This window comes from Branchiostoma lanceolatum, chromosome 18, assembly GCF_035083965.1.
Source record: "Branchiostoma lanceolatum isolate klBraLanc5 chromosome 18, klBraLanc5.hap2, whole genome shotgun sequence".
Lineage (NCBI taxonomy): Eukaryota > Metazoa > Chordata > Leptocardii > Amphioxiformes > Branchiostomatidae > Branchiostoma > Branchiostoma lanceolatum.
Genome location: NC_089739.1, coordinates 8,610,251 through 8,637,883, shown reverse-complemented (window position 1 = coordinate 8,637,883; position 27,633 = coordinate 8,610,251). Strand labels below are relative to the sequence as shown.

The 27,633-nt window shown below is 43.2% G+C and overlaps 3 protein-coding genes across 4 annotated transcripts; 1 reads left to right on the top strand and 2 right to left on the bottom strand.

The window, feature by feature from the left end:
- Window positions 1-319: 319 nt before the first annotated feature.
- On the top strand, window positions 320-8,315 carry LOC136424041 (uncharacterized). Its single transcript, XM_066412443.1, has 9 exons — window positions 320-563; window positions 1,142-1,283; window positions 4,021-4,139; window positions 4,786-5,352; window positions 5,609-5,738; window positions 6,269-6,473; window positions 6,662-6,741; window positions 7,096-7,212; window positions 7,582-8,315. The coding sequence occupies exons 1-9, from the start codon at window positions 447-449 to the stop codon at window positions 7,785-7,787; spliced, it is 1,683 nt and encodes a 560-aa protein (XP_066268540.1). The 5' UTR covers window positions 320-446; the 3' UTR covers window positions 7,788-8,315.
- A 751-nt stretch (window positions 8,316-9,066) lies between these two features.
- LOC136424309 (protein FAM151A-like) lies at window positions 9,067-17,751 on the bottom strand. 2 transcript variants are annotated; one of them, XM_066412858.1, is made up of 13 exons: window positions 17,646-17,751; window positions 15,667-15,786; window positions 14,995-15,193; window positions 14,523-14,686; window positions 13,727-13,895; window positions 13,226-13,337; window positions 12,813-12,960; window positions 12,451-12,629; window positions 11,217-11,802; window positions 10,764-10,957; window positions 10,281-10,404; window positions 9,898-10,016; window positions 9,067-9,456 (listed from the first exon to the last, which is right to left on the bottom strand). In XM_066412858.1, exons 1-13 carry the CDS (start codon window positions 17,653-17,655, stop codon window positions 9,244-9,246), a joined length of 2,337 nt encoding a protein of 778 aa, XP_066268955.1. In that variant the 5' UTR covers window positions 17,656-17,751; the 3' UTR covers window positions 9,067-9,243. The 2 variants fall into 2 exon arrangements, with proteins under 2 accessions (XP_066268955.1, XP_066268954.1); XM_066412857.1 differs by lacking the exon at window positions 17,646-17,751 and adding an exon at window positions 16,210-16,461.
- A 309-nt stretch (window positions 17,752-18,060) lies between these two features.
- LOC136424695 (beta-1,3-glucan-binding protein-like) lies at window positions 18,061-27,242 on the bottom strand. The gene is made up of 15 exons (XM_066413320.1): window positions 27,230-27,242; window positions 26,477-26,542; window positions 25,315-25,463; window positions 24,747-24,876; window positions 24,174-24,295; window positions 23,674-23,748; window positions 23,161-23,221; window positions 22,393-22,567; window positions 21,679-21,779; window positions 20,859-21,038; window positions 20,474-20,551; window positions 20,027-20,144; window positions 19,582-19,653; window positions 19,066-19,198; window positions 18,061-18,375 (listed from the first exon to the last, which is right to left on the bottom strand). Exons 1-15 carry the CDS (start codon window positions 27,240-27,242, stop codon window positions 18,160-18,162), a joined length of 1,689 nt encoding a protein of 562 aa, XP_066269417.1. The 3' UTR covers window positions 18,061-18,159.
- Window positions 27,243-27,633: the final 391 nt, after the last annotated feature.

The following is a 27,633-nucleotide window of genomic DNA, read 5'->3' as shown; positions in this document are numbered from 1 at the left end:
TCCTGCGCACGAACTTGGACCGTTCCATTTTCATCCGCGGGGGATTAGCTCATATGGTAGAGCGCTCGCTTAGCATGCGAGAGGTACTGGGATCGATAAAAGACAAAATAGATAGTTTGATATAAGGAAGGAACTCCTGAAAAATATTCGAAGTCAGACATAGACATAGTGTGTCTCTAAAATGTCATAATATGAATTGAAAAAGAGTCACAATTGCCCCACCAATGTATTGGAAAAAAAACCAAACCAAACATCTGCTTGAAGTTTATGGTTAATGATTAAAGCGACCTTTGGCACAGTCTACAACACCTGATAAATCACAATAAGCGCGCGTGACGCCCATGTGACACTCCCACCTTGACTCAGACGGTACAAAACAACGCGGCAAGCTTCTGTTAGTGTTACATGTTCTTTCTTAAGACTTTTTGTCGGCTATCTGCAACAGAATGGATCAACCAGCAACGGTACTTTGTCTGGCTGTATTTCTGCTGGTTTTGAGTACCGGAAGTGGCCACCTGTGCGTTATCGAACCTCGGCAACGGGGAGACTTCGACATCTCAAAAGTACGTAACGTAACGTTACATGTAAAAGTTAATGTAACTCCATTAACGTGAATCCGCCGGGTTACATAAATCCGCCACTTTGAAAAACAGTGGGTTTGAGAGATCTCTAGTGCAGCATCTCCCAGGTATGCACAGTTTAGATATACAGGAGTGCATTATACTGGGGGACGTTGGGTTGGAGATCTGTTTGGACGTATCTTTTCAGGGTGGCGGAATTATGTAGAATGGTAGAATTATGTTAGTAGATGTTACAACCAGGTACGGTGTATCATTCGAGCTTGTTTTGTGGGTCCTTTGCGGCATTTTCTGTGTCTCTCTTCAATGACGATGATGCCCTTCTTTGTATAGGCAAGTTGAGCATGCATTTCATTTGTAGAGAGAGGTCACTAACCTCTGCGCATGTGACAGGGTCATTGTCCTGGCTAGGACAAACAATCGGACAATACCTACGTAGTCTCTACCAGACTTTTTTCCCTCCTCCTGCACCTGTTTTTATCTATTATCTATAGTTATTATGTATTTTCTTGTTGTGCAAATAAATAAATAGAAAATTGTTTCTTTATTTGTTTGTTTGTTAGTCCGGCAGCCACACGTGTTTCCGGCACGGCCCCCCATGCGGCGGTGAGGCGGCCAGCCCTCCCGCCCGGACCTACCTGAGCAGCACGGCGGTCACGCTGCTCTGGCAGCAGAACTACAACCACTACACGGTCGGCTATCCAGGTCTGACCCTTTTCAACCCCTTCTTATAACCTCAGCACTTCAGCACTGCATGTGAATGATGGCTTTTTCAGACCGGGTACTCAGAAGTAAACAAAAATTCATGGTCCCCCGAAAGTACGAAATGAAACGAAATGGAACGAAATGGAACGAAATTGAAACGTGGGGAATACGTCTAAGCAAAGAATAGTTTACAAATTGGGGACCTTAGAACATATTGCATCATGACTGCAAATGCGCACTTGGCTCATGACAGTATACTCCCCACCATATGATCATGATCACTTTGCATACTACTATACGGTCGGCTATCCAGGTCTGACCCTTTTCAATCTCTGCCTATAACCTCAACACTTAAGCACTGAATGTGAATGATGGCTTTTTTCAGACCGGGTACTCTGAAGTAAGCAAAATTCACGTTGAAACGTGGTGAATACGTCTAAGCAAAGAATAGTTTACAAATTGGGGACCTTAGAACATATTGCATCATGACTCCAAATGTGCACTTGGAACTACGAGATGGCTCATGACAGTATACTCCCCCTATAGCCTCCGTTGCAGACTCTGAAGCGGCTTTTTGGGGGGCTAAATAATACACTTTTTGCAGCCACCCCGTAACTATCAGCCATCCTGTAACCATTAGCCGCCTAGAGTCTGCGTTATTACGGCATGTCAAAGCGTAATTAAAATCACGTTAGGGCGATTAACGCAGAGGTGCGAATTTCCTGCCTATGGTAGAGGGTAGACCGCACAATAAGAACAGTATACACGCACCTCCCCCAGTCAGTGTGCTGTCACGCTTGTGGCAAAATAGTTTGCCATTTCTACTGTTCCTAAAGACAAACTTCGATTATTAGAAGCAGTGTTTCCGCCAGACCGCGACTGAGAGGCCGTCCACTTGGGGAGGGCCGTACCGCGAAAATTGATTGACCGTACCGCGAAAATTAATTGACCGTACCGCGAAAATTAATTGACTAGGAAAAGTACTAGTAACTGAATGTTGTGATCAGAAAAAACTTAATTTTGCAAAATCAATTTGTTACGAAGGTCGCTATAATATGCGTCACAAAATGCGATCTATTTTGACAAGAAACGCCTGAAGTGTAAAGGGAAATTCCCGCCCGTGTTGTCACGTCACATCTTGCTGTCAACCAATCAGAGCACAGTCTTTATGACGCAGACCAATCAGCGCTCAGAACCTTGCATATCAATGAGTTTAAAAACATGGCGGACGGCCCGGGACGGGTTGCGACTCGAGCGAGCGTCATGACTTATGTGAATTCATAGCGAAAATAACGATTTATCTACGGTACATACGGAGAATTTTCACGAAAAAATATTCACCGGAATATATATTGTGTCGAATACGGCCAGAAATGAAGGCGAACCGCGGCAAATCACGACGTAGAGGCTGAAATGCACGGGCGAAAATTCTTGTTTTGTTTACGTCTTGTTGGACGGGGCGGGTTGCGACTCGAGCGAGCGTCGTGACTTATGTGAATTCTTAGCGAAAATAACGATTTATCTACGGTACATACGGAGAATTTTCACGGAAAAATATTCAAAGAAATATATGTTGTGTCGAATACGGCCAGAAATGAAGGCGAACCGCGGCAAATCACGACGTAGGGGCTGAAATGCACGGGCGAAAATTCTTGTTTTGTTTACGTTTTTCCTTGGTTTCTTCGATGACTTTCTTCGATAGTCTTGAAAAACGGGTTTCTAATGAGAAATGACAAACTATTTTGCCACAAGCGTGACAGCACACTGACTGGGGGAGGTGCGTGTATACTGTTCTTATTGTGCGGTCTACCCTCTACCATAGGCAGGAAATTCGCACCTCTGCGTTAATCGCCCTAACGTGATTTTAATTACGCTTTGACATGCCGTAATAACGCAGACTCTAGGCGGCTAATGGTTACAGGATGGCTGATAGTTACGGGGTGGCTGCAAAAAGTGTATTATTTAGCCCCCCAAAAAGCCGCTTCAGAGTCTGCAACGGAGGCTAATACTCCCCACCAAATGCTCATGATCACTTTGCATACTACTACACGGTTGGCTATCCAGGTCTGCGACTTTTCAACTTCTTCTTACAACCTCCATTAACATTAACCCGCCGGGTTACATAAATCCGTCACTTAAAAAAACAGTGGGTTTGAGAGATCTCTAGTGAAGCACTCCTCAAAGTATACACAGTTAAGATATATAGGAGTGCCATATACTGGGGGACGTTTGGTTGTAGATCTGTTTTGGAGGTATCTTTTCAGGGTGGCGGAATTATGTACCCTGGTGAATTATGTTAGCAGATGTTAGACCCCTTTTCCACTTGATGGGAAGCGTTGAGCGACAAAAATTGGATTGATTTGGTAAAAAGTCTCAAAACTTATAAAATACACTTCATATGTTATGAAGATAATCCTGAAATTTATAAGCATTTTTTATCATTAGATTCGTTTGAACTACAAAAACTGCAAATGAGTATTTGGTCGTTCAGAGGTCGCCGCCTCAGTGGGAAGAATAATCCTGCCATGGTTAAGAGTCCTGACCCAGAAATGTGAACTTCCATATGTTATGAAGATAATCCTGAAATTTTTTAAGTATTTCTTGTTGTCCTGTTTACAAACAGACAGACAAACTAATGAGGATAAATTCAATTCAAAGGTAAAACAGATATTAGTAGAGTAAATTGTCCTGTTACTTAGGTAATGTTGCCATCAATCAAAGAATACCCCCCCTCCAGGATACATGGATGTGGCCTGGTCTGACGTCACGGATATGAAGACCTTCCACCTGTTGGCCGTCATCGGCGACCTGAATGAGCATGCGCAGGACCACCAGCGCAACTACTCCATCCCTGTGGTAAGAGTTGAGAAATGAAGGGAATGATAGAGCAGAAAATAAACAAATTTGGTCCAAGAATCTTCTATCACAAGATGAGTTAGCAGACAACAAAAAAATCAAAAAGAGGAGCGCGCCGCTATAAATACTTATTTTACATTTCCCATTATAATGTAGAATGTCTGCGTTTAGTCGCAACTACTTTTCTCACATGCAAAGTAAAGAAATGATGAAACAAAATGGACAGAAATGTATTGCAGCTGAATGGAAGGCACTTCAGCACTGAATTCGAATGATGGCATTTTCACACACTGCACTCAGAAGTAAACAAACATCCACGTTGAAACGTTGCAAGCACATCTAAGTAAAGAATCGGATACAAATTCGTTGAATTTGGCCTTATAGTCTAGGCGATTGGTGCAAAATGCATTGGGACTGTGCAAACGCATTTCAATGAACAGTGAAATGGCATACTTTGAGATGTATGTACTTTTTTTTCAAACTATTTACAAGTTATGGACCTTGAGTTTTGAAATTTGACCTTAGACCACGATGCATCATGACAGCACATACTGTGTTCAGTTTAAGCTGTGAGATGACTTGCTTACTTTGAATAATAAATGTACGAGTACATGTTGTTCTAGTTTTTTTTCTGTCTCCCTTCTAGGTGATGCCAAACGTACACTGCTCCCATTGCGTGCTGAGATTCAGGTACAACTCTCACAAACCCGGCGAACAGATCTTCTACCAGTGCTCCGACATCGCCATCAAGAACTTAACCGACCATACCCCCTCTAAAGAACTCAACCCTGTCCCTGTAAAAGCTCCTATCGTTCCCCAACCTGCCCCCAACCCCACCACAATGCCAGGTAGCACGAGGCTTTACGGCTTCTCCTACTCAGAACTAGACCCGTTGCAGTGTGAGTTTGTGTCTGTGGACACCGTTACTGGGGCGGTCAACTCCGTCAAGACGTTCGACTTCGGCGTCGGGTCCGGCTACCGCCCGGAGATTATGGGGACCAGAAGGAACAGCCACGCGGGCAGGGGGACGACACCGTTCAGAAGAGGCATCGGCAACAGGCGGGACGTCAAGGGGCAACGTCAGGAACAGGGCAACCGTTTCATAATGGACCAGATGTTGGGGTATAGCGAGGAGAGTAAGTTGATGTTTACAATGAAACACGGGAATGACAGCAGTTTAGATGCGACGGCCGACACGCTTCTGATTATCGAGGTAAGTCACTGTGCTTTTTCAACACCATTGGATTTGTATTCCTTTATAAGTCTCCAACATATTAATTTCTTCATTGTCAGTCCGTAAAAATGAAAGTTGGCCATTTTCTTGTCAGTTAGAGGTTCTTTTGCACTTGAGGTCACAATTTACAAGTTATAGATACAAATAGGATGGGTTAGCTAGATCCAAGATGGCGGACATAATTTACGTCATCTCACGCCATCGTCACGTGACTGCAAACATCCTATTATTCCAGGCACCAACAGGGGACGATATGGAGAAGGCAGTGGACCCCAAAGCACTGATGTCGCCCATCGTCGCCATGACAACGAACGGCCAAGGCTCCATGCTGACATTTAACATGGACATGGTGCGAGATAAACCAGGTACTACAGATATTGTACATTGTGCGACTAAGATTTCTAAAATTGTGCGATTATGTCCTGTAAATATCTTATATCACTTTATGTACTACTGTATGTTCCCCTGGACTCACCAGTCATTCACCAGAGTTGTGCATTTGTCCGTTTTACTTTCTATCTGGATGTCATTCATTATGTTTACCTTCGTGGTTTTTGCTCCGCTTTTTCCTTTTCTTCTCCCTCTTTTTCACCACCCTCCTCCAGTAGGCTTATGATTAAATCCCCCGGCATTGCTGAATCCCTCGGCACAGGAGGCTGTGCCGAGAGATTCAGCTGTGCTGAGGGATTTAGGCCTGCTGGAGGAGGGTGTTTTCTCACATTCTTTAAACAAATAAGGTCAATGACCTGTGCAGATGGAGTGTCAATATGGTTACTGGTAAAGTAGCAGACACCCTGTGGCATTTGATTACGTTATGTTATAAGTTTATACATTTCATAATACATTTGCTTGCCAAAAGATTGATTGATGAAAATTGTCTCCATTGATATGTTAGGTACCTTCACGTTCCGAGTCGGTCTGTTGAACCAGGACGGCTCGTACCAGGAGCTGTTCTCGGACCCGAGCAAGACCGAGGATCTGTACATAAACTACCTCTGGGCCACCGCCGACACACAGAAAAACATCTTCTACATTCTGATGGGAAATGAGAACGCACCTGACACGCTGGACGCCAGGATTTACACCTTTGATCTCAATACGTGAGTGGGGTCTGTCTTACTTTATCACTAGGTATTCTCAAAGCAGAGGTTAGTCTCCGACTTGTTTTTGACGTGTTTTTATGCGTTTCTGGTACACACAAAGAAAAGCTGACAAAATAGAAGCCCCCATTTTACATCATATATGTTTTTGTATAACCCTGCCCTTTGTCCATTTGTCCTGTTTATAGGAAGCCGGTAAAGATGTCGTACGCCCAGCTTGACGTGGATAACTACACCATCTCCTCTATCCACTACTACAAGAAGACAGGTATTCAATAGACCAATCTTGGCTGTCTTTCAAAATCACTGATTTGGCCATAAGAGAGTGGGGTTAGTCATGTGACTAGCGCCTCACATATCCGCCATTTTGTTATGGTATAAATTCATTTATGAATTGTACTTATTGATTTCAAACCACCTTGATTTTACTGAGGAGCGTTAGCTGCTAGGGTGTTGCTCGGGGATAGGTCTATCGTTTCATCTTGAACAGGATGCCCTTGAAGACATTTGGGCTGAGCTTCGTCGAAGTCTTCATGATCATTTCGTGTGAGACTGATAGCTACTTTGTATATCCTCCGCTTTGTAAGATCATTCATTTGTTCCTTCGTTTGTTCACGTCCAGGCCAGCTCGTTGCCATATCTCCCGGGCTGTTCTTGGATCGGCAGGTGACGTACACTCTGGTGACTGTGGACCCCAAACTGGGCCTCATCAAGCCGCTCTGGGTCATTGCTGTGCCTGGTACGTACGCTACATAGTGGCCTGCATGTCCCTATTCCGTAATGCGCAGACCTGCTCAAGCCATTCTAGATTAGATTAGATTAGAGTAGAGTAGAGTAGAGTAGAGTAGAGTAGAGTAGAGTAGAGTAGAGTAGAGTAGAGTAGAGTAGAGTAGAGTAGAGTAGAGTGGAGTAGAGTAGAGTAGAGTAGAGTCGTACAGCCATGGATGAAGATCTCTTCCCGTAAGTCATGGTCATAGTCAAAGCTATCTCAAAATCTGTCCCCTATTAGATTAGCAGCAAACTGGCCAATGTGTTCGTATTAGCAATGTAGGCTCCGCCGCTGAGGTGTTGCCAAAATCATTTAAGTGTCCTTTTTTTGCCCTTTCAGACCGGTACCAATCTTACTACGGCGGTGACGTCATCACCCTGGACCAGCAGAATGGCGTTCTATACCACGTGCTCCGTCTGGTGGATCCACCCAACGCTGATGTCATAGCAACGGTTGCCTTGGAAACACAAAAAGTCACAGTCTCCAACCCCACCAACCTTCGTCATTTGCATAACCTCTCTTTTCTTCCATACATTAGCAACTAGCAGTAAGTGACGCGGATAATTTGGAATACGGGAAAAATCATTTTCGAAATTAGGAGACTTTTATTTCATTAATGTTAAGATGTACAATTAAGTTTTCTGTCATTAACAACAACATGATTCCTTAACTGTCTGGAGATATCCCTTGTTAAAGATTTAACCATCCGTAGTGGTGGATACACTTCCGATGCACACTGAGTGTATTGTAGAAAATGTATCTAGGACACTATCCATAAGAATGGTGGATTCATAAAAAGAAGAAATGTACCTATCAAATAGAATACTATAGTATAAACAATGACTTAAATATAATTCTTGTATAGTTGAACCCACCATTCATCTTGAGATTTGCTATGAAAATGAAACCAACAGTCAAATGTTCCAAATGAAAGTATATTCATTATATGTATATCAGATGAAAGGACACCACTTGAAATGCATATGTAACGTTAAAGTATTTTTAAAAACGCTGACGCGGCGTCGACCCAAGTTAAGTAGAAAGGGTAGCAGGAATATCAATACAACTTTTGATTAAATGCATATCTAATACTTGATTTAAAACTCTCTGTGTTTCATTTTTTTCATCAGAGTGGCCCTATTATAATTGATAACCAATGTGTAATGCACCCAACTCGTGAGTGTCTTAGATCCAAGAATAGTTCAATCTGTTCTGCCCCAAGAACGCAGGCAAAACGTTGTTGTAATGCCTAGTGACCCATAATAGGTTCCCTTGCTGTTTCTGTGTCAGTGCAGGGTATATTTTTACCCAGGGAGGGGTTACTAGCCCTTCCCTCCCCGAAATCCCCCCCCCCTCCATTTTACATCCCTTCCGCTCGGAAGACGGTTGCAGCCTCAACCGACGTGCCCTTCCCAGGATTGAACCAGGGTGTCCCAGATAGAAACTAATTGGAACCAGGAGCTCAACTGTGATGCTGACACCAGTTGAGCTACAGGGAGATCCCTCAATTGAAACAGACATAAAAAAATAACGAAGATCAAGTAAGAGCCACTTAACAGGTAGGGTTAGAGCGCTGGTGCAGCGTCCTCATCAGACACTATTAACTCAACTATATTGGTAAGAATGAAAATTCCCTTGTTTTAGCCAGGTTTTAACAGCAGTCAGAGTAAGGTGAGCCCACAGACGCAAGTGACACGTCACATCTTACAGAAAGGTCTTGACAGAGCCGCTGGTCCTTCTATCCGAGAGGAGGCATTGCCAATACCTTGTGGGACTTGACTAGTAATGTGACTGCTAAGACACACAAGAAAGACCATGTATATCTGTAGCTGTAACTTCTTTACATATCAAACGCACATTTTTGCCACGCATGCGCACTTTCTTCTTGTCGTCCCATACCTATCTACTGAAATACATCCGTGAAGTTTAACAAATAAGATGAGAAGTGAGATGACATGCATAATAAAAGATGTTTTTCAAGACATCGTTGCCCATCTTAAATTAAGTCTCTTCCAGAGCCATGTTAAACTCTTCCATGACCCGTGGGATGAGGTCATAGAACACCCGGCTGCGATCAAAGTTGTTCCTGACGAACACGAGGTCTGTGACGTCAACGCTGTACGTTTCCGGTTCCGGCCAGCCCGCCCAGATGTACAGGTGGTAGAGCGGAGACTGGCCGAGTAACCAGCTCAGGTTGTCCCACGATCCACGGACCTATTTGAATTCAAAATAACATATCAATTCAAGATCATAGAACAGAGTTATACAGAGTTAAAGCTCTGTTCGAACGCAAAAAATAGTGTATCGAATTCTCAACTGGCCCACTGCAGTATTCCATGTGACCAACCATCACTCAGCCGAGACGGCGGGCGAAATAAACTTACTGGCACTTATAAACCACTGCTGGCGTCACGTGTCTGGTCACTTGGATTCTGATGAAGACTGCCTTTTGGGGGATTTTGTGGAACTCTAAGACTGCACTTTTGGGCATTCTGAGGAAGAATACCCTTTTTGGGATGAGGAAGACTGCGGTTTTAATTTTGGAGATTCTGAAAAAGACTGCAGTTTTTGGCCACGATGGATAAATGAACAATATCTGCCTGCCTCATCCTTACATAACTAATGCGTGCGTCAAAGAGACAATTCACGACTCACATGTCTGGCGTCCACGCTGAACGTCACGACCTGTGTCAGGTTAGCACACATCCTGGATATTTCCTCAACCTGGGCACGAGAGTAACCCTCTGACGGGCTCGCTGGTCTCATCGCAAAAACTGAAGAAAAAAACAACGTACAAATTACATGTAGTTAATTTGGAAGCCTTTATCATAAATTGTAAGAGAAATTAAAGGACAATTTTATACTACTAGTAATTCTAGAATACAATGTTTGCAAAATAAATAAAAAACTAATTTTATTCAAAGTCAACTGTATGTTATTAATGGATTAATACATCTATTTCTGATGGATTATTGCCAATGTGTTAAATCCTAGGCTACAAATTCAACGCGAATTGAAAGTGACTTCAAAGTTCTTACCTATCGAAACGTGGGGAAACATATCAACAATAGAATCGATGAATGTCTCCTTGCTGAAAAGGCCAGGAATCTCTGCCTTCAACATGACAGGGCTTCTTAGGTCTCCGTGTCGTCTTTGGAAAATCTATTTATGACACGAAGATGATAAAAGGTTGTGGAGTAGGGCTGAAATTTGACTTGAAATGGATATGCACAAGATAACAATTACTCAAGAAACTGGATAGATTTGTAAACGGTCAGAAATTCCAGGCAGTATCCACTACTTTTCGTCAGTGACTGAGCAGGATCTGTGGTCAAACTATTATCTTGTGTATCTTGTGGATGTCTAACCTTCATCAACATAGTACATAACATTATTGTCTGAGCACCTTTTTCTGCCTTCCAGTTTGTGAAAAAGTATGTAGGGACATCCGGACATTTTACGTATCACTGTACAATAAGAGTAGTTAATTTCATGTATCTTAAGTGGTAGATGACATTTACCTCCAGAGCAGGAACTACCGAGTTGACGCTGTGGAACTCCAGCATGATACCCTGTTTCCTCAGTTTTGCAATGTCCAGCCACTCTTCCAAAGTCATGACGTCACTTCCGGCGACTGACACATCGTCAGACATGACGGGAACGTTGTCAGACCGGATGTCAACGTCAGCCTCGAGCATGGTGATCTCACGATAGGCTACGTGCAGGGGGAAACACCTGTTAGTCGTACATGTCAAAAGATGAAGATCCCTGAACTGCTCGCTATTCATATAAGTGCAAGAAGTGCAAGATTTACACCGATAGATTGAGCTAAAAGGATGTTACTTGTTTGAATTCTATGAGATGACAAAATTAAAGATCTATTCTAATGTTGAGCTTATAACTTGTAATTAAACTATTTTGATGGTGTCATGCTTGGTGTTTTGTATTTATTTATTTTTCTAAACGGAACCAACCTCCCATGGCATCTTCAACGGCCTCTCTAGAGTTTACGCCATGCGCCCATGTGACGGAGAGGGCATCCCGTCCATAGATTTTGTAGCTGGCCTGGAAGAAATTAACCAAACTGCCTCCAGTTTCAGTCATCCGCGCCAACTGTGTTGCCTTCTCGGTTGTAATGTCGTACAAAATCCTACCCCAATCGAAATCGTTCCGAATCATGAAGAGATCAATAGGATCGATACTTATTTGCCCTTCCGTAAGTGTCAACGTGTAGGTGTCAGACTGTTCGAGAAGCCATTTTACGTTCGGCCATGACATCATGGCGACGGCGGCGGGGATCGTGAAGGTTACGGGGCTACTTAGCCTCTGCGCAAGCGCGTGTGCATTTCTCGCCAGCTCTCGCGTGATTCCACCCTCACGTGTTATTCCTTTGAACTGAATGGAAGTGGTGACGCCATTGGGGTACAGCTCATAAGTAGGCTTGAAGACTAAGTCGGGATCAAGTGGTTGTCCGGAGTCGTAGCTTGGAGCCAAGACATCCGCGTTGATGATCACAGGAAAGTCAATATTGGACATGTTTTGACGCAGTATTGTCATTGTCTGTGGAAGTGCAATGAAGACATGATATTGGATACTTTATGACCAAAGACTGAACTTTACAAGACCAATGCTTGGAAGATGTAGGACTTCTTACAAGTGTTAGTATTGAAATTTGAGTTTTTATTCGTGATGTCATTGGCCAACACAGATTACCTTTCATGTTAAGTCATTGATTACTTCAATATGTTATTAATTTTTTTGCAAAGGACAAAGTATGTCTGGTACATTTATTGGGGTCCTTTAGATGATCCACATTTCAGGAACTGACCAGTTGACAGTTGTTCCCGAGAAAAACAATTTCTAGTTTACGTCATTAGACGACCCGACGGGCATACAAAAATGTGTGAAACGGGAACTTGGGACAACTGGAAGACAGTTTCCATTAATCATAACTGTATGTTAGAGCTCCATCTAGATGCATGCGCCATTTCTGTATATGATACACTTTGAACTGCTGATTTACAATCTTCATTGAACCTGGGTTTATCAGAGCGCTAATTTGGGGTTATATTGGAAGGAATTAACACCGCTGTGACCTTATCTCTCACACAGAACTATGCTGCATCATCACTTTTCTCTTTCAAACGATGGCAACACCACTCTCTTGATGAGTCTTATTGAATCTTATCATTAAAAAAAAGTTAGTACCGGTATGACAGCCTCTGTAGTGTGAAAGGTCAGCTTCATCCCCACGTCATGGTCAGCCGCCATGATGGCGGACAGCCACTCTTCGAACGTGACGTCATAATCAGTATCGGTGGGCTTCGCCATGATTGGTTGGTTCTGGTCTCCTAGCACGACGTCAGCCTCGATGATGTTTGACTTCCCTGCAAATCATGCGAGATTCCATTTTAGAAGTTTCTTCTATCATTGAGGTATATGCATTGAAGTTGGAAAATTTGTATGTATATGTACATGTTATATGTGTGTGTGTGTTATGTGTGTGTGTGTGTGTGTGTGTTTGTGTGTGTGTGTGTTTGTGTGAGCGGTTAGATTCAATCGACACTTACGTTGCAAGGCTTCAGTCAGTTTTTCTCGGGAGTTGGTCTCGTGAGACCACGTGAGAAGTAGAGCATCTCGTCGTTCCAGTGGGAAGAAGGACAGAGGGTTGACCTTTGACTCGTGACGTTGCATAGCCTGAAGGAAATCATCTTCTAGCTGTAACGAGAACAAGAAAACGTGCGTGTCGTATTTTTGTCTAATCGTATTTTTCTCGAGTACGTTCTTGAAGAAAGCAAGTAATGCAAATAATGTAAGGTTTCGGTTGACACAGAGTACTGTGAGGCCATATATGTATATCTATAAGGCAACGGTTATAAAATTGGCCTCTCTCATATTTCATTTCTTTATCGCCCTCTTTCCTTCCTACTTTCCTACTCCCTGCCGGTCTGTCTTTTATGACTGAAACGTTGTGTTAACATACCTGTTTTGGAAGATCGTAGTAAACTCGCTTGTGCGAGAATGCATTGCGACATCTCACAAGGTCGTATATTCTGTGTACGTCAAATACTGACGTCCACACGGTGATGGTATATCTGCAAATCAGGAGAAGAAATCAAGCGTTACCCAAGCAGAAAGGTTGCCAACACGGAATATCATAGACATTGTATCCGCTCATCACCTGTGTGTGCGTATGGGTGCGCGTGTGTGTGTGTGTGTATGTATGTGTGTGTGTGTGTGTGTGTGTGTGTATGCATGTGTGTGTGTGTGTGTGTGTGTGTATGTATGTGTGTGTGTGTGTGTGTGTGTGTGTGTGTGTGTGTGTGTGTGTGTGTGTGTGTGTGTGTGTGTGTGTGTGTGTGTGTTTGTGTGGCATGTTGTCTATTCGGCCAATTTCTAGTCGTCCTAGTCAAGTCTGGAGCCTGGTAGAGGCTAACAACAACAACAACGGCAATGGAATGAATAGATATCTGTGAACTCTGACCTTTCAGATTGACTCAACAACCACTTCAGGTTCTCCATGGTTCCAGGTAGACCGAGTAGAGAGTTTCTGATGGGAAACGTCACGGGTTGTGACAGTTCCTTGCAGTAGGAGTGCATCTCTTCCACCATACGCCGCGTGTAGCCCACGTTTTCTCGGCCGAAGTAGAATCCTGAAACGTCACGGGTAAAACACTGTTGAGTCATGGGGTCAGCTTACAGATGCATTGTAGGTAATTTCGTGTGCATCATGGGAAATCGAAGGCTGCATGGTCATTTTAAAGATTGGAAGGGGGGGTGAAATGAAAGTAACAATGACCCCGTCCGACCTCATGAGCTTTATGGAGATAATAGCTTGATTTCCCCTTTAATGTGCTCGAGGTACCTCCTGGAACTCAGGACCCGCCCCATTTTACGTCCTTCTGAATAAACGGGTACAGCTCCAACCGAGATACCCTTCCCAAGATTTTAACCGGGGGTTCCCAGCTACCAACTAACTGGAACCAAGAGCTCAACTGTGAGGCTGCTAGCAGCCTGTTCTAACAGTCACCTAGCCTGTTGTCCATCCAAGGGGACAGAGTGCATTCATGGAAAATTCGGTTGACCGTATCGAAGAAGTGAAGGGGGGGGGGGACCAAATACGTGTACCAAATACTCTTGGATCGGCACCCGAAATAAACCTAGCTAGTTTACACGTATCTTCCCTATTCTAAAAACAATAATGCCTAAAGCGAAGAAGATTTATTGATACAACAAAAAGTAGAGCAACTTTCGCAATCCTCACAAGTTCTAAAAACCACCTGTTGTCCATCCAAGAGAAAGAGTGCATTCTGGGAAAATCCGGTTGACCGTATCGAGGAAGTCTCGCGCGTCGACGCCCGGGTTTGCGGTGTTCGGGCCGGGCAGGATATCCGCGTTCAGCCAGACGGGACGGTTTATAAGGTTGGCCCTGTCCCTCAGAATCCTGTAGTAATGCAACGACATTCAGTTTATCGTACGATATTGTCATTCGTCGATGAAGGTTAGCCATCAAGGTAATAATATATGCAAGATAACAGTTACTGAAGCAACTGGATTATTGTAAAAATTACAAAATTGTCCAGTTGCATGAGTAACTGTTATCTTGCGAATGTTAGTTTGTGAAGGTTAGGCGCCCAGAAATTAATGATATGTTTGTTGTAACGTTTGTAGACAAAAAATAAGGTTGACTACATGAGAAAACTATGTTCAATTGGTGAAACTATCTACGAATCAATATTTCACATCACTCACCTTAGGGAGGGAGCCACCGCTCCAATGCTCTTGAAGTCTAACTTAAGTCCCTTGCTGGACTCGAGAGCGGCGTCCAGCCACTCTTCAAACGTGTTGTCACCGTCCGTCTGGGGAGGGTGCGCCATAACGGGAATGTCCGTCTGCGCAGGCGTACCTTGTCCACGTAACAAGATGTCTGCCTCTAGCATGTGTATGTCACCTGAGGGGGAGGGTAAAATCATTGAGCTGAGAAAAAGATCTCGATGAAATATACTAGTAGCTTTACGATGAAGACATATTTCATGTAGATATGCAATGGTTTGTTGGTTTGTTTTTTGTTTCGTAGGTTAGCACTAGTAAAAAAACTAACCCTAACTTTAAACTGGTGATGTAAATTGGCATAGTAATTCAGGCTATGTACGTCTGCAATTTTGCATATTATTGATTATTAATATGTTGGTTGGTTGGTTGGTTGGTTGTTTCTATGTGTCTTTGTTTTTCTGTCTGTCTGTCTGTCTGTTTGTTTGCTTGTTTGTTTGTTTGTTTGTCTGACTGGTAGGTAGGTAGGTACATGTAGGTTGGATGGCAGGTTGGTATAAGAAATAGGTTTTTTACTTGGCTATTCTGTAAAAAGTAGAGGGGCTGTTGGCTACGACTCAAAGAGTCCAGGGTCAAGTACAAGTGTTTACTTACTTGCTAATGCCTCTGCCAACTGAGCCTTGCTATTGGCTCCGTGCGACCACGTGACCTGCATGGCGTCCTGTCTGTCAAACTTGAAGTAGTCCAAAAGACTGCCGTCAGTTGGGAACTCGTCTGAGAGAAAAGAAGTGATAAATTTCCTCTACATATGTTTTTTCATGAATTCTGTAGAATGATTACATTGATTCAGCATCGAGTAAAATTGTATTGTCCTAGGACCTACCTTAAGAGTAAAAAAGGCAGCCACCAGCAACAAATTCAGACGAGTATTTACACACGAGTGCAAATCTAAAGCAAGCACAAATGGCCTTGAAAGATGTGGCCATGACAGCTTGACCCCGCTTACAGAGTTGTTTTGAACCGACCAATCAAAACTGATCAAAACTCTATGAGCACCTGAGCCACTTTTTCTTGTATTGACTATCTTCATTGCTATCTTTGCTTTGCCACTTGTAGCTAATCCTTTGACAAGAACCCACAATTGCAAGAAACGTTTTCAACTCAAGCCGACAGTCTCCTACTAGCTTACAGCCTTACCGATCGTAACGGAGGGTACCAGAAAGTACACCAACAGAGCAATGGCCGCCACCAGCACCACACCGACAACAGCAGCTATCGTCACGTATCTCGTCACCTTCTTCTGGTGCCTCTTCCTCTTACCTTGCTCGACTTCCATTTTGTTTTGTAGGGACTGTTACACCACGTAACTATCGGAACGTCTTGGCAACCTTTGACACACAGTTATCAATTACTCTACAAGCACCAAGGCCATCGATGGTGGGACCTCAGGCCCTGGCACGAACCCAGCTCACCAACTCTGTTAATGATTCACGGCTTGGCGTCATGCTTGATCATGCTTAGGTACGAACCAGAAAGGTTTGCGCGGGGTATAAAAGCCTGAGACAGTGAATTTTATTGCTTCAGTATTCTGCACTAGCTGTTTCATTTGCGACTTTGAAAGATGGTTCTTGCATGGTACAGTTCTCATTGCCCCACCAGCTGTCCTTTCGATTATAATAACTTGACCTCTTTGAAAGTTTGATAAACTGCTGTGTAGCCGACATGAGCAATCGAGCATAACGTTAGATAAAGGTAGTCACGTATTTATTTATTGATTGATTATTCCTTTTTTGATCGTTTATCAATAACCCCATCTATTAACCATTCGGGTTCTGAGGGGGAGACTAAAGGGATACAATAAATGGCAGTAATGCATGTAGCCCTATGGGGAAGTTAAGAAAAAGAAGGTGTCATTATCTCAGGAATCAAAACATCAGACTACAATAACTTACCCTCAAATACTAACCAGTTATGTCAACTGTCATCAGATTCATCCCTGACAAATTCTATACGGCTATTCTCCAGATAACCCCCCCCCCCTAATCAGAGCCCTTGGATAGGCCCTACAGGCTTCAAACACCCAGTTGAAGACCATCCCACTATATCAGGGGGGTGCCAAACCCCACAAGGTAGAGAAAGACCATTTATTTCAACTAATTCAGTAAATACAGAGTCTATCCTACCACAGCCTATCCTATATTGCCCAGATTTCACAAAAAATCCCACCAAAAAGAATTTTCAATGGTTTAAACCATGTTTTTTACTTGGTCTCTCATCGTGCGGTCTGGCGGCGCAGGCGCAATCCCTTTAGTCTCCCCTGAGCCATTCGCACATGTGAATGTTAACAGTCGTCTGATGCCCTTTGACCTTTGGGAAACATGCCGAGGTGAGGCCGGTACATACTGTCACGCCTGCGGCAATACAGGGGCCATCCATGGAGAAGCCACTGTCCTGTACTGTATATAGCTGGGACTCACCAACATTGTGGGGAGGGGGGGGCATGCTTTCGGCTTAGAGGCACTGTATTTGTATTTATATAGCTGGTACGGCCGCCCTTTGGCGTTTACTACACACGCTGCGCGCTAGCTAGCTTCGTGTTGATATATCTGATCAATACAAACGCCTGGACTCACCCATTTCCATGAAAGCTACGGGTAATATCTTTGAAAGCCAAAGCTGTTACGTCTCACGATGGCGATAGGAAGTCAGACAATATATCTGTTTTGACTGAATGGATGTTTTACTGCTCTTACTCACGGTGCGACCTCGATGAACTCGTCGTGGCAAAAGTCACATGCAAATTAACCCACCGGACTGGTTTACGATTGAAAATGTAGCATATTCGCCTACAAAGTAGGCTGGTAGATCTTTGAAATATCTTGACTTAAGTGATCACTTCATCACGTCTCAGTTTACAGTACAAAACTATTCTAGAAATAGCCAATGTAAAGGCCATTATTGTATAGATTGATGTCTTTATTAATCCATTTTCTTACACTGATTTTACCAAGATACCATTTCTGTTGCTCTGAGACAGAAGCAATAAAATCGATATTGTGCATAATTTAATGGCCTTGCTTGGCATGGTCACGTGAGAGAATATTGCTCTAGTGTGATCTCACGAGAGTTCACAAAATCTCGCGAGACTTAGACGAATTTCCAGACTTTGATGGACTGGATCTGCATGGCGACGTCATCACCGTTCCAGGTGGGGTACCACTGGTTCTTGGCGTTCCAGAAGTCCCTCATGGCGCCCTCACGGGAGTTGTCGTTGCTCCAGGGTTTCGGGTACGGCTGGTTGTTGGCGTTGTCCGGGAAGTAGTAGTTGGTCCCGCCAACGGCGACGTTGAAGATCAGATAGAACTAGAGAGAGAACGCAAGATAAGTCACTTAATAAGGTCGTTCGCACTTCCGAGTACGCATGCGCACCGATAGGAATTGTGGGTAATATATCAAAGGTGAAAGTCCCTAACTTGTAAACAGTTCTCGTCTCGACCATTGTCTCGATTTGCATAAAGATGTCAAGACGTGTTTTGTTTTGTCTCAGGGGCCTTAACCTTTGACATATTACCCACAACTCATGTCGCTGCAAATGCGTACTCGGAAATGTGAACGACAGTCTTCCGGAAAGGACATAAAATGGGGGTCCCATGGTCGAGGAGGTGCATCGAGCACGTTAAAGGGGAACGGCTAGCAACCCCTTCCCGTAGAAATATACCCTGCTACTGCTATCCTAACATGATTTACATTTTATTGACATTTGCATACGTTTCTGACGAGTTAGTGTCCTTGACATGTTCAATTACTAGCATTGTATTCGTTTTACCAGTTCATTTACAGTTCATTTAAGTGACGCTGAAAAAGAGTGTTGGATGTCACTCGAAACGTCCGGAATCAAGTCTCCGAATTTTATCCAGTTGTAGAATTTGAATTGTCTATTGTTTACCTGGATGACTAACCTTCCCAAACGTACCCTGCTACTGAAATAGCAAAGAAATTTGATGACCTATGTGCCACTAGGCACTAAAAGAGTGAACAATAAAGATAATCTACCTCTCGGTCGAATGGCGTCATCTTGCCGCCTCCAGCCCAGGGGTTCTCGTAAGACGGCAGGCCGAAGTTGCCCATATCCCAGAAGTTAGTCGGAGGAGAGACCATCAAGACCTCTTGATCATCAACTTCAACTCTAATAAGTACATTATCAAAGTCACCATTTAGTTTCAAGCACATTTAGAAAACGGAGGGGCCAAAAATCATCGACCTCAACCCTAGGTATACCTCAAATTCATCATTTAGTTTTCAATACATGCACTTAGATATTTCGCTGGGGAAATCGGAGGGGCTACGACCCTAAGCAAATATCAAAGTCATTATTTAGTTTCAAGCACGTTTAGACATTTATGCAGGTCCAATCGAGCAATAATTATGTATAAGCGCACACGCACACGGACTTAGAATACGTGCGATTCTTTGCTGCGTATATGTTCAATATTTTATCTTTTTATATTTATCGCATGGTGCAATGGTAAAGACCAGACTGTAAAGGGAAACATCATTAAGTATTCTCACTTGAGATAGGAGTCCGTCCAAGTCAGAACCCACTTGTGGAAGTCAGTCCCATAAGTACCAGAATTGGCGTGCCTGTAAGTTGAAGTACATCATTTAGCATTTTAGGACATTTGGCAATTTAGAACAATCAAGCTCTTCTCCAAGATAACCACGAGTACATAGGAACTTATGTATATCTATACAATCTTATTTTCTTACTCTATGTGTGTGTTTGTGTGTGCATGGGAGTGTTTGTGTGTATGTGTGTAGTACCTAAATCTCTTACGTATGTTCCAGTCTTATATTCTGTATTGCCTCTTCAGTAGGACTAACCCTTCGCAATAGCCACCTGTGTCTCATTCACGGCCAGACCATTAAATGGACATTAAGACAAATCTTCTCAACGCTTTATCACGGATATAAACTTCGCGTAAAGTACACTACAGACTATACACGAGGGTAATACTTTGAGCCGGTTGTCTGCTGGTAGCCGTTGTAGGGCCATCTCGGTCCCCAGTGCAGGGTGGACCCCATGTCGTCAACTCCGATGGATCCGCCCCAGGATCCGTACAGGTTCCGGTTTCCTGTATAATAAAGAAAACAACAGCAAGGTTGGTTTTTTTGCGTATTGGTTTAGTGTCGATGACATGCAAATGTATTTTTGACTTTTCACGTATGATTTAACTGCTCATGCGCGGCGAGATGTATTGTGGGAAATGCTACAAAGTTAAGGGTCCCTGAGATGAGCAAAACGTGTATTGACATGTATTAAACATTGTTTAGACAAGAAATGTTTGCCAGTTTAGGGGCCTTCACTTTGACATATTTCCCACAATTCGTCTCACTGCGCTTGCGCAGTTTGAACCGCGAATAGGCTTATTTTTTTGCAACAATGAATAATGGTACAACTTACCCCTGGATTCCATGATGTCGATTTCACCCGAACCCGGCCATCCACCATACACGTTATCCCTTGGAAGCAGCCAGATTGCTGAGCAAATAAAAACAACAGTGGAGAATTAGCACATTCTATCGAACCCAGGTTACAAGGATCTTTGATTCAAAAGAACCGGAGACCACCCTTACGTCATCAACAAGCAATGGCGTCGCCATTTTGGAGTTCAAGGTCTCGAGGCAGCAACGTCTCGCGAGACTTTCCGACTATCACCACTACACAGGCGCACACTAAACTTGCAAATGGCATATTTTGGGAAACAGCTATGCTTTAGGACATTTCCTGTCACTGTTTATCAATCAATCCATACATGCATAGCACACTAAATAAATAAAGTTCTCACCGGGCCAAATCCAGTCTCCTGTCGGCAGCTTAGCCCAAACCTCGACCTTCCCGTACGTGAAGCTGAAGCTCTCCACGGTAGTGACCCTGGCGGACTGGATGGGTGGAAGGGGGGCGTTTTGGGAACCCTGTAGGGAACAGGCCCGTCCCTGGGGGAAGTCTGATGTGCAGTCTCCATACGCTGAAGACACATGACCAAACTTCTCACAAAAGCCCAACAGAAAGGACAATGTACAAAAAACACAATCTTATCTCAAACGTCTGACCGTTTCTAAACTCTATCCAGTTGGTAACTGTTACCTTGCGTATCAGCGATCAAGGTCTATTGCATTTGTGCAATTCATACAGCACTCATGAGAAAGAGTATGGGAGCTGAACACTAGTGCACTATCAGCTACCAGCGGACTAGACCCTAGTGCCCATAGTGTCTATGTCGTAGCCTGGTACCTATCTTCTCTGAGAGGACGAAAGAAACTCGGCAGCTATAATAGGGATGGATACCAGGCTACTATCGTTGTGCTTGCAAACTGTGTGTCCCAAGGGTTATAGAAATCGCACACCGAAAGTGTGGAAAGGATCTAACTAAGGCCGTATTGATTCGATTAGATGGATGACATCTTCTGGGAACCCCAAAACTGAAGCGAACGTGCGAAAAAATAAATATTGCCGTCATTATGAAATCTAAGTGGTCAGGAAGTTTGAACAAATTACTAAAAACACAGAGTATGATATAGCAAACAATGGACGCGCTCGCGGACGTTATCCATAAAATCAAACCAACGTGGCCTCACTAACTGATAACAGGAAGGGTGATGACATACATTGTCCATAGACGGACGTGTAAGACCCGGCTCCGCCGCACTCCTTGCCGCTGTCTCCAGGACAGTTAGTGTTGCAATGGTGACTGTGTGCCCGGCCAAACCTAGCGGAGCGGTGGGTTTCATAGGTGAGAGAAAAACATTGACTATTGCAGCGTAGTAGCAACAAAAAAGACATTCTTTGAACTAAAGAAAAACTCCAGGAAAGGACATCTTCTATAATTTCAATTTCTTTATATATCTATATCTACAAACTTGACAATCAACACATGTACATGTATCTTGACAATCAACACACATATAAATGTATAAATGTGTTGATTGTCAAGTTTGTAGATCTTACCTTGATTTCTTTATTTGTGAATCAGGGGAGCTCTTTGCTCCATATTGTATGATTAACGTATTCATGTCACACCTGGACCGGGATAACGTTCGATACGTGTGTTCCGTACCGGGCGATATTTTGGGTTATCACATGGGATTCTACTTGTATCACACGGTCTTCCATGCATATAGCATAGAATGATTAGAACACGCTTCACGTGCACTGATTGTGCCACTGTTGAAAATTCGAATACCGGGTTCGAACGATGGAATTGATGTTACATTTTTTGTTCGAGGCTCCAAATTTGGCCATCTTTGCAATGTAGTGACTGTTCAACAAGATTCACAAGGCGAAAGTGTTATATATGTACGGTCCTCAAGATTATCCCCTACCTGCCATAGGTGTGTCCACAGCGACATTGTGTTCCCTTCAGTCCGAAGTACTCGTACCCCTGTCCTGCGCAGTGCGTCACACACTTCCCAGGGTTCATGTCACCAGCGGTCAGCAGATTCTCCGTCAGGTCCTGGTTTCCCCCGTCGTCGAAACATCCGATGTAGTTGTAGCCGTCTGAAACAACATTGCCGCTTATGCTACGGTCACATTTGCAACGGTGCCCGTTGGGGGTATAGCCCCGGTCGAGCCCCGAAGACACAAAATTGTCAGGGTGAACTGCCGGACACCGGAAGGTACCTCTCAGTGTTCTCATGATTAGCTCACGGCGCCTATTTTTTACCAGGTCCCGGGTCGATTTTAATTCCATGTTAACAACCTCCAGGGCTCTGGCCGTGCCCAAAATATCCCGTTAGCCACAGGGCGCCCCGCGGGGCCACGTAGGGGTAACGCCCGGAAGTGCAAAAAATACAGCCCGTAAACTTCCCGACAGGGCCCATTTTTCAATTGTGACCGTAATGACTGTCTGGATCTGTAACATCATCCACACTTGAATGACAATGACCGTCTGTCGTATTCTTAAGGGCAATTCTGACTGACTGTTTCACTTTGCACTGAAGCTAGGTGTCGCTGCTAACAATGCAGTCCCAAACGTAACCACCGTATTGTTAGCAGTGACACCTACATATAGCTGCATGCAGTGCAAAGTGAACCGGTCAGATAGATAGATATAGACAGACATATAGATGGAATGTGATTGGATAACTCACGCCAGAAGTCAATGTATCCCTCCGTCAGAAATTCCTCGCCGTAGTGTTCTGAAGCGAGTGTCTGTAAGAGAGAAGAATTATCAGATGTAGTAAACAATTTGTGGTGTCCTCCATCTCTATTCAGGGGTGGCTTTCTGTTTCATTCGATCCACTGCTCAGTGTAAGTTCTAGAAATTCTCTTCAACTTATTTGCATATTAATTCATAGTTTTTTGTTTAAAACCTGGTGATCTAGCTTAAAATCTCGTCCACGGTCATTGATGAAAGGTTGTGGATGCTATCTGGAACGTCTGACCGTTTCCAAAATGTATCCAGCAATTGCTTGAGTAGCTGTTTTCCTGCGAACGCCACATGTTTATTGCAAGTTACAATGTAAAAGTATTATGATAATGATGATGATAATGGTGATGATAGCAATCATGAAAATGATAATTATAACAGTAATGATAATGATGACAACCCAGCGTAGAATTTGATGTAAGTTGATTTAGTTACAATAAGATAAAATAGTTACCGGTTTGAGGTAGAGGTTCCCGTTCTGAACGTACAGGTTGTCAGGGTGGCCGTAGTAATACTGGAACTCTTCGTTCTGTGAGGGAGCAACACTACGTTATCCTTTCAGGAAACCTCCAAAACTTTCATATCAGTGTAACTGATAATTCTGCCTTATTAACATACTTTCTAAATATACTGCCTTATCAATATACCTGTAACCTTTTAATTTTTTGCAGAAATATCATGTTCGCGGGACAATGACGTTTCCAGTCTTATCGCTATGTATTTTGAACACTACGCATAGCTCCAAAATCAGTTTGGTGAAGACTGTAACAACTCTCTGGAAGCTGGCCAATACGACATGTCTAATAAAGCCTAGCCTATGCTACCCGGAGATATATGTGTACTAGTTCATGATACATATTGCTGATGATTATATAGAGGCACATGTTACGAACATTCATAAAGCATCGTCTAAGCAAAGATGCAACGACCTAACATGGGAACGAGAGTACCTACCCCACCACCCCCTGCGGTGACCTCTGGCCTCCACTTGGTCGTGTCCAGGGTATCGAAGGTGTCTTCAAACACAAGCTCCAAGTTATCTGAGTTTCCGGTTCCGGTTCCGGTAGTTACACCGGCTGAGGAGCAAGAAAGACGTTGTTACATGTAAACTCTACCTCCAATATTTTATTTGACGTGTAAAAATCCCCTACATTCCTTGTTATAACGTAGCCTTTACATCTAAACAAGTTCCCCAAAAAAGTCACTGGGAGCTCTTTGGGACATCATAGTACCTCGAAATGAACCAACTCTATCGTGATTGCTAGGATATCGTCGCACGTGTGTCCACGTTGTACGTGTGTCCAGCCCATACCACAAGAGAAGCTACCTACGTCTTTTTTCCACACTTTGATATCAGGTCTCCAGAGCGTATCCTTTTGTGAGACCTCCTTTAGACTTTGGTCTTTGTTGATTCATGACATTTATCTGTACCGAATTTTGAACAGCGTTTCTAATCTGAATTCTTAGAATATGCCATTCGTACAATAGATGCGGAAAGAAAAGTATTAGATGAATACATGGACATACATGTGCCGAGGTCCCAGACAGTGTTCCTGTAGTCTCCACCACATTGCCCGCCAGTCCCACCGGAACAGCCGTAGAAGCAGTCCGACTCCGGGGCCCGGCCGTGCTTGCCGTAACTGTGGCCACAGAAGCACTGGAGAAAACAGCAACAAATTTGAGCATAACTCGTAACTAACGGTCAGATTCCTTTCAAAGATCATTTAGGTTAGGTTAAGGTATGTTATGCATACGGTTTTGTATCAAGATTGTATTGGAGTGCTTCAAATTAGCCTTGAGAAAATGTGTGCATGGACAAAAAATTTTGATAGTGTGTACAAACTAAAAATTTTACTAATTAGTATCCGTTTACCGGTGTTTTTTTGTTGCAATTTACAGCACATATTTGCTCTTTTGCAGCGTCTTTGTATGATTTATAGTATGGTTGCTAATCTGCTTGGGCGGCATATGAATTTTTATGTGCCCTTGTTCAGCTTCTTTGTACGATTCACAGTATGGTTTTTATCTTTTTCGAAAATTGATGCTGGCGCGGACGTCATCCATATACATCAAATCAGTGTGGCCGTATACGTACCTCGATAGCGTACTGCATTCCGATGTATCGGTACCCCCGGGAGGAGCAGTACTGGCTACAGGTGGTGTAACCGTTGGTGTAAGTCATGGTGGTCACATGAGCGAAGTCTCGGTCATTGGGATCGTCGATGTAACAACCAAGATAGGTGCCTACAAATCAGACATGTACAACCGTAAGAAACAAGTGATAGACAAACTTCCTACAAACGATCACTGAACTGAACCCTAAGGGAGCGAAGAGCTGTATCAGTGTTTCTGTCTGTGTGTGTGTGCCCCCCCCCCGCCCGCACACACACACACACACACACACACACACACACACACACACACACACACACACACACGATCTGTCTCTCTCTCTGTCTCTCTCTCTCTCTCACACACACACACACACACACACACAGCCACACACACACACACACACACAATTATAAACACACACACACACATAGTCTCTCACACACACATGCACGCACACACGCACGCACAGACACATGAATGATAAATTTTCGGATACCTTCTATGTTCGTATCACCCAGTACATACAACTAGGGCATTGAAACTATATCATGACGGTACCATACTCTCAGATACTCCATTGTTGAAAAAAAAACCTGGACGAATTCAGGGAAAAAATTATGAAGTAGAATAATCATTACATATCCTTAATGATACATAAAGGCTAAAATAAGCATGTCATCTGATATCTACATTTGCCATAGGCAGACCAACTGTTGCTATTCCCATGACACACAATCAATAGATTGATAACCCTATAGCTTCCGTTCATAGTACAGTGTATACACAATGAATTGTAGAATTTACAAGGTAACGTACTATGTAGATATTGCATAACCTATTTTGCGTGTACAGTTTAAGTGCTTATGAAAGCTTCCACGAGGTACTTTTTGGGAATAAAACATTGCTTCGTCATCGTGATTACATACAATTGCAAGATGATGCAATAATCTATTTCACGAAAAAAAGTACGTTTTTCGCGAGCCGCAGTGGAATTTCTCGCGAAATGTTCAATAATAGGAGAAAGTTGTGTATTTTCAACCGGAGAATAATATTACACAATGATTGTTGTATTATGGTGTTATAAGAACTATGATTAGCATAATGGAGTCTGGTTAAGTTTATCGAATAGTTTTGTTTCTTACCCACGGCTTCCCCAGTGGACCACAAGGCCGCATGGAAGAGCAAAACTACCAGCAACAGCATTTTGTCTGTAAATAGAAATAAATCATGTTACAATTATGATTACTCCTCGCGCAATGATATGGAAGCCTCAACTTTTCACACATTGTCAAGAATGTGGTGTGACTGCATTGCCACTGCAATAACCTTCTTATGGGTTGTTCGAATTTAAGTTTGATGTTCTGCATTCTGACAGGTATCTTCTGCGTAACCAAGAAGAATAAAATGATTTTGCCTTTTTTTCTTCAGAATGTTTTGACGCGATTTTGCACTCTTAAGGCCTCCTATGACCGGCAACATTTTCTAAGCCCGCTAAGAGATTTGTTGTAGACAAGTACAGACCATATTGAAACAAATGTTTGCTTTATTTTACATGATTTTCCATTCTGTCACAGCAAAGTATTAGAAATGACGAAGCATTTCGCAAGTCGTTCCAAATGCACACTTAAGATACGCCCAGTGATTTGTTGTACTTACGATTTGTGATTCAGCAACAATGACACGGGGATAAATGTTCAACCTGACATTTATACTCCTAAAACGGAAACACTGATGAATTATGGGTCATTCATACGTGAACCGTCTACGTCGTCTGCCCAGCTATGAATAAAACGTACGTAAATTATATATATCCATATTAGGTCATATTTCGACCTAAAGAACATTTTGAGTTATCTATTTATATTTCACCTAATCATTTGTATGTAACCTCTAACCTCGAGCAACCATCCTGTTTTGCGCACTTAAAGTCATGGTCATTCAGGCTGACTGACATAGAACCTCGAGTGGCTTTAGAACCTTATTTTCTTTTGGCCTTCGGTAAAACAAAACCTGTTTGTCTGTTGATTGTATAGATTATCTTGATCGACATCGTCCTGAAGAACTGTGTTACACTACTATAAACATAAACCCGTTGCTACGCATGTCTGATGTATTGTTCGGAAGAACTAAAGGTTGCACGTCCTTCTCCGTATCACTGGTTCCATCTGGTACCAACAATTTTGAAGGTTATAATCGCAATGACCATTTGAGCAGGTGGGTTGGTTGCCAGAACTATTTGTACAAGTGAGCTGCAAATGTTGACAGACTGAGCGTTTTCGACAACGTGTCATTTCTGTTC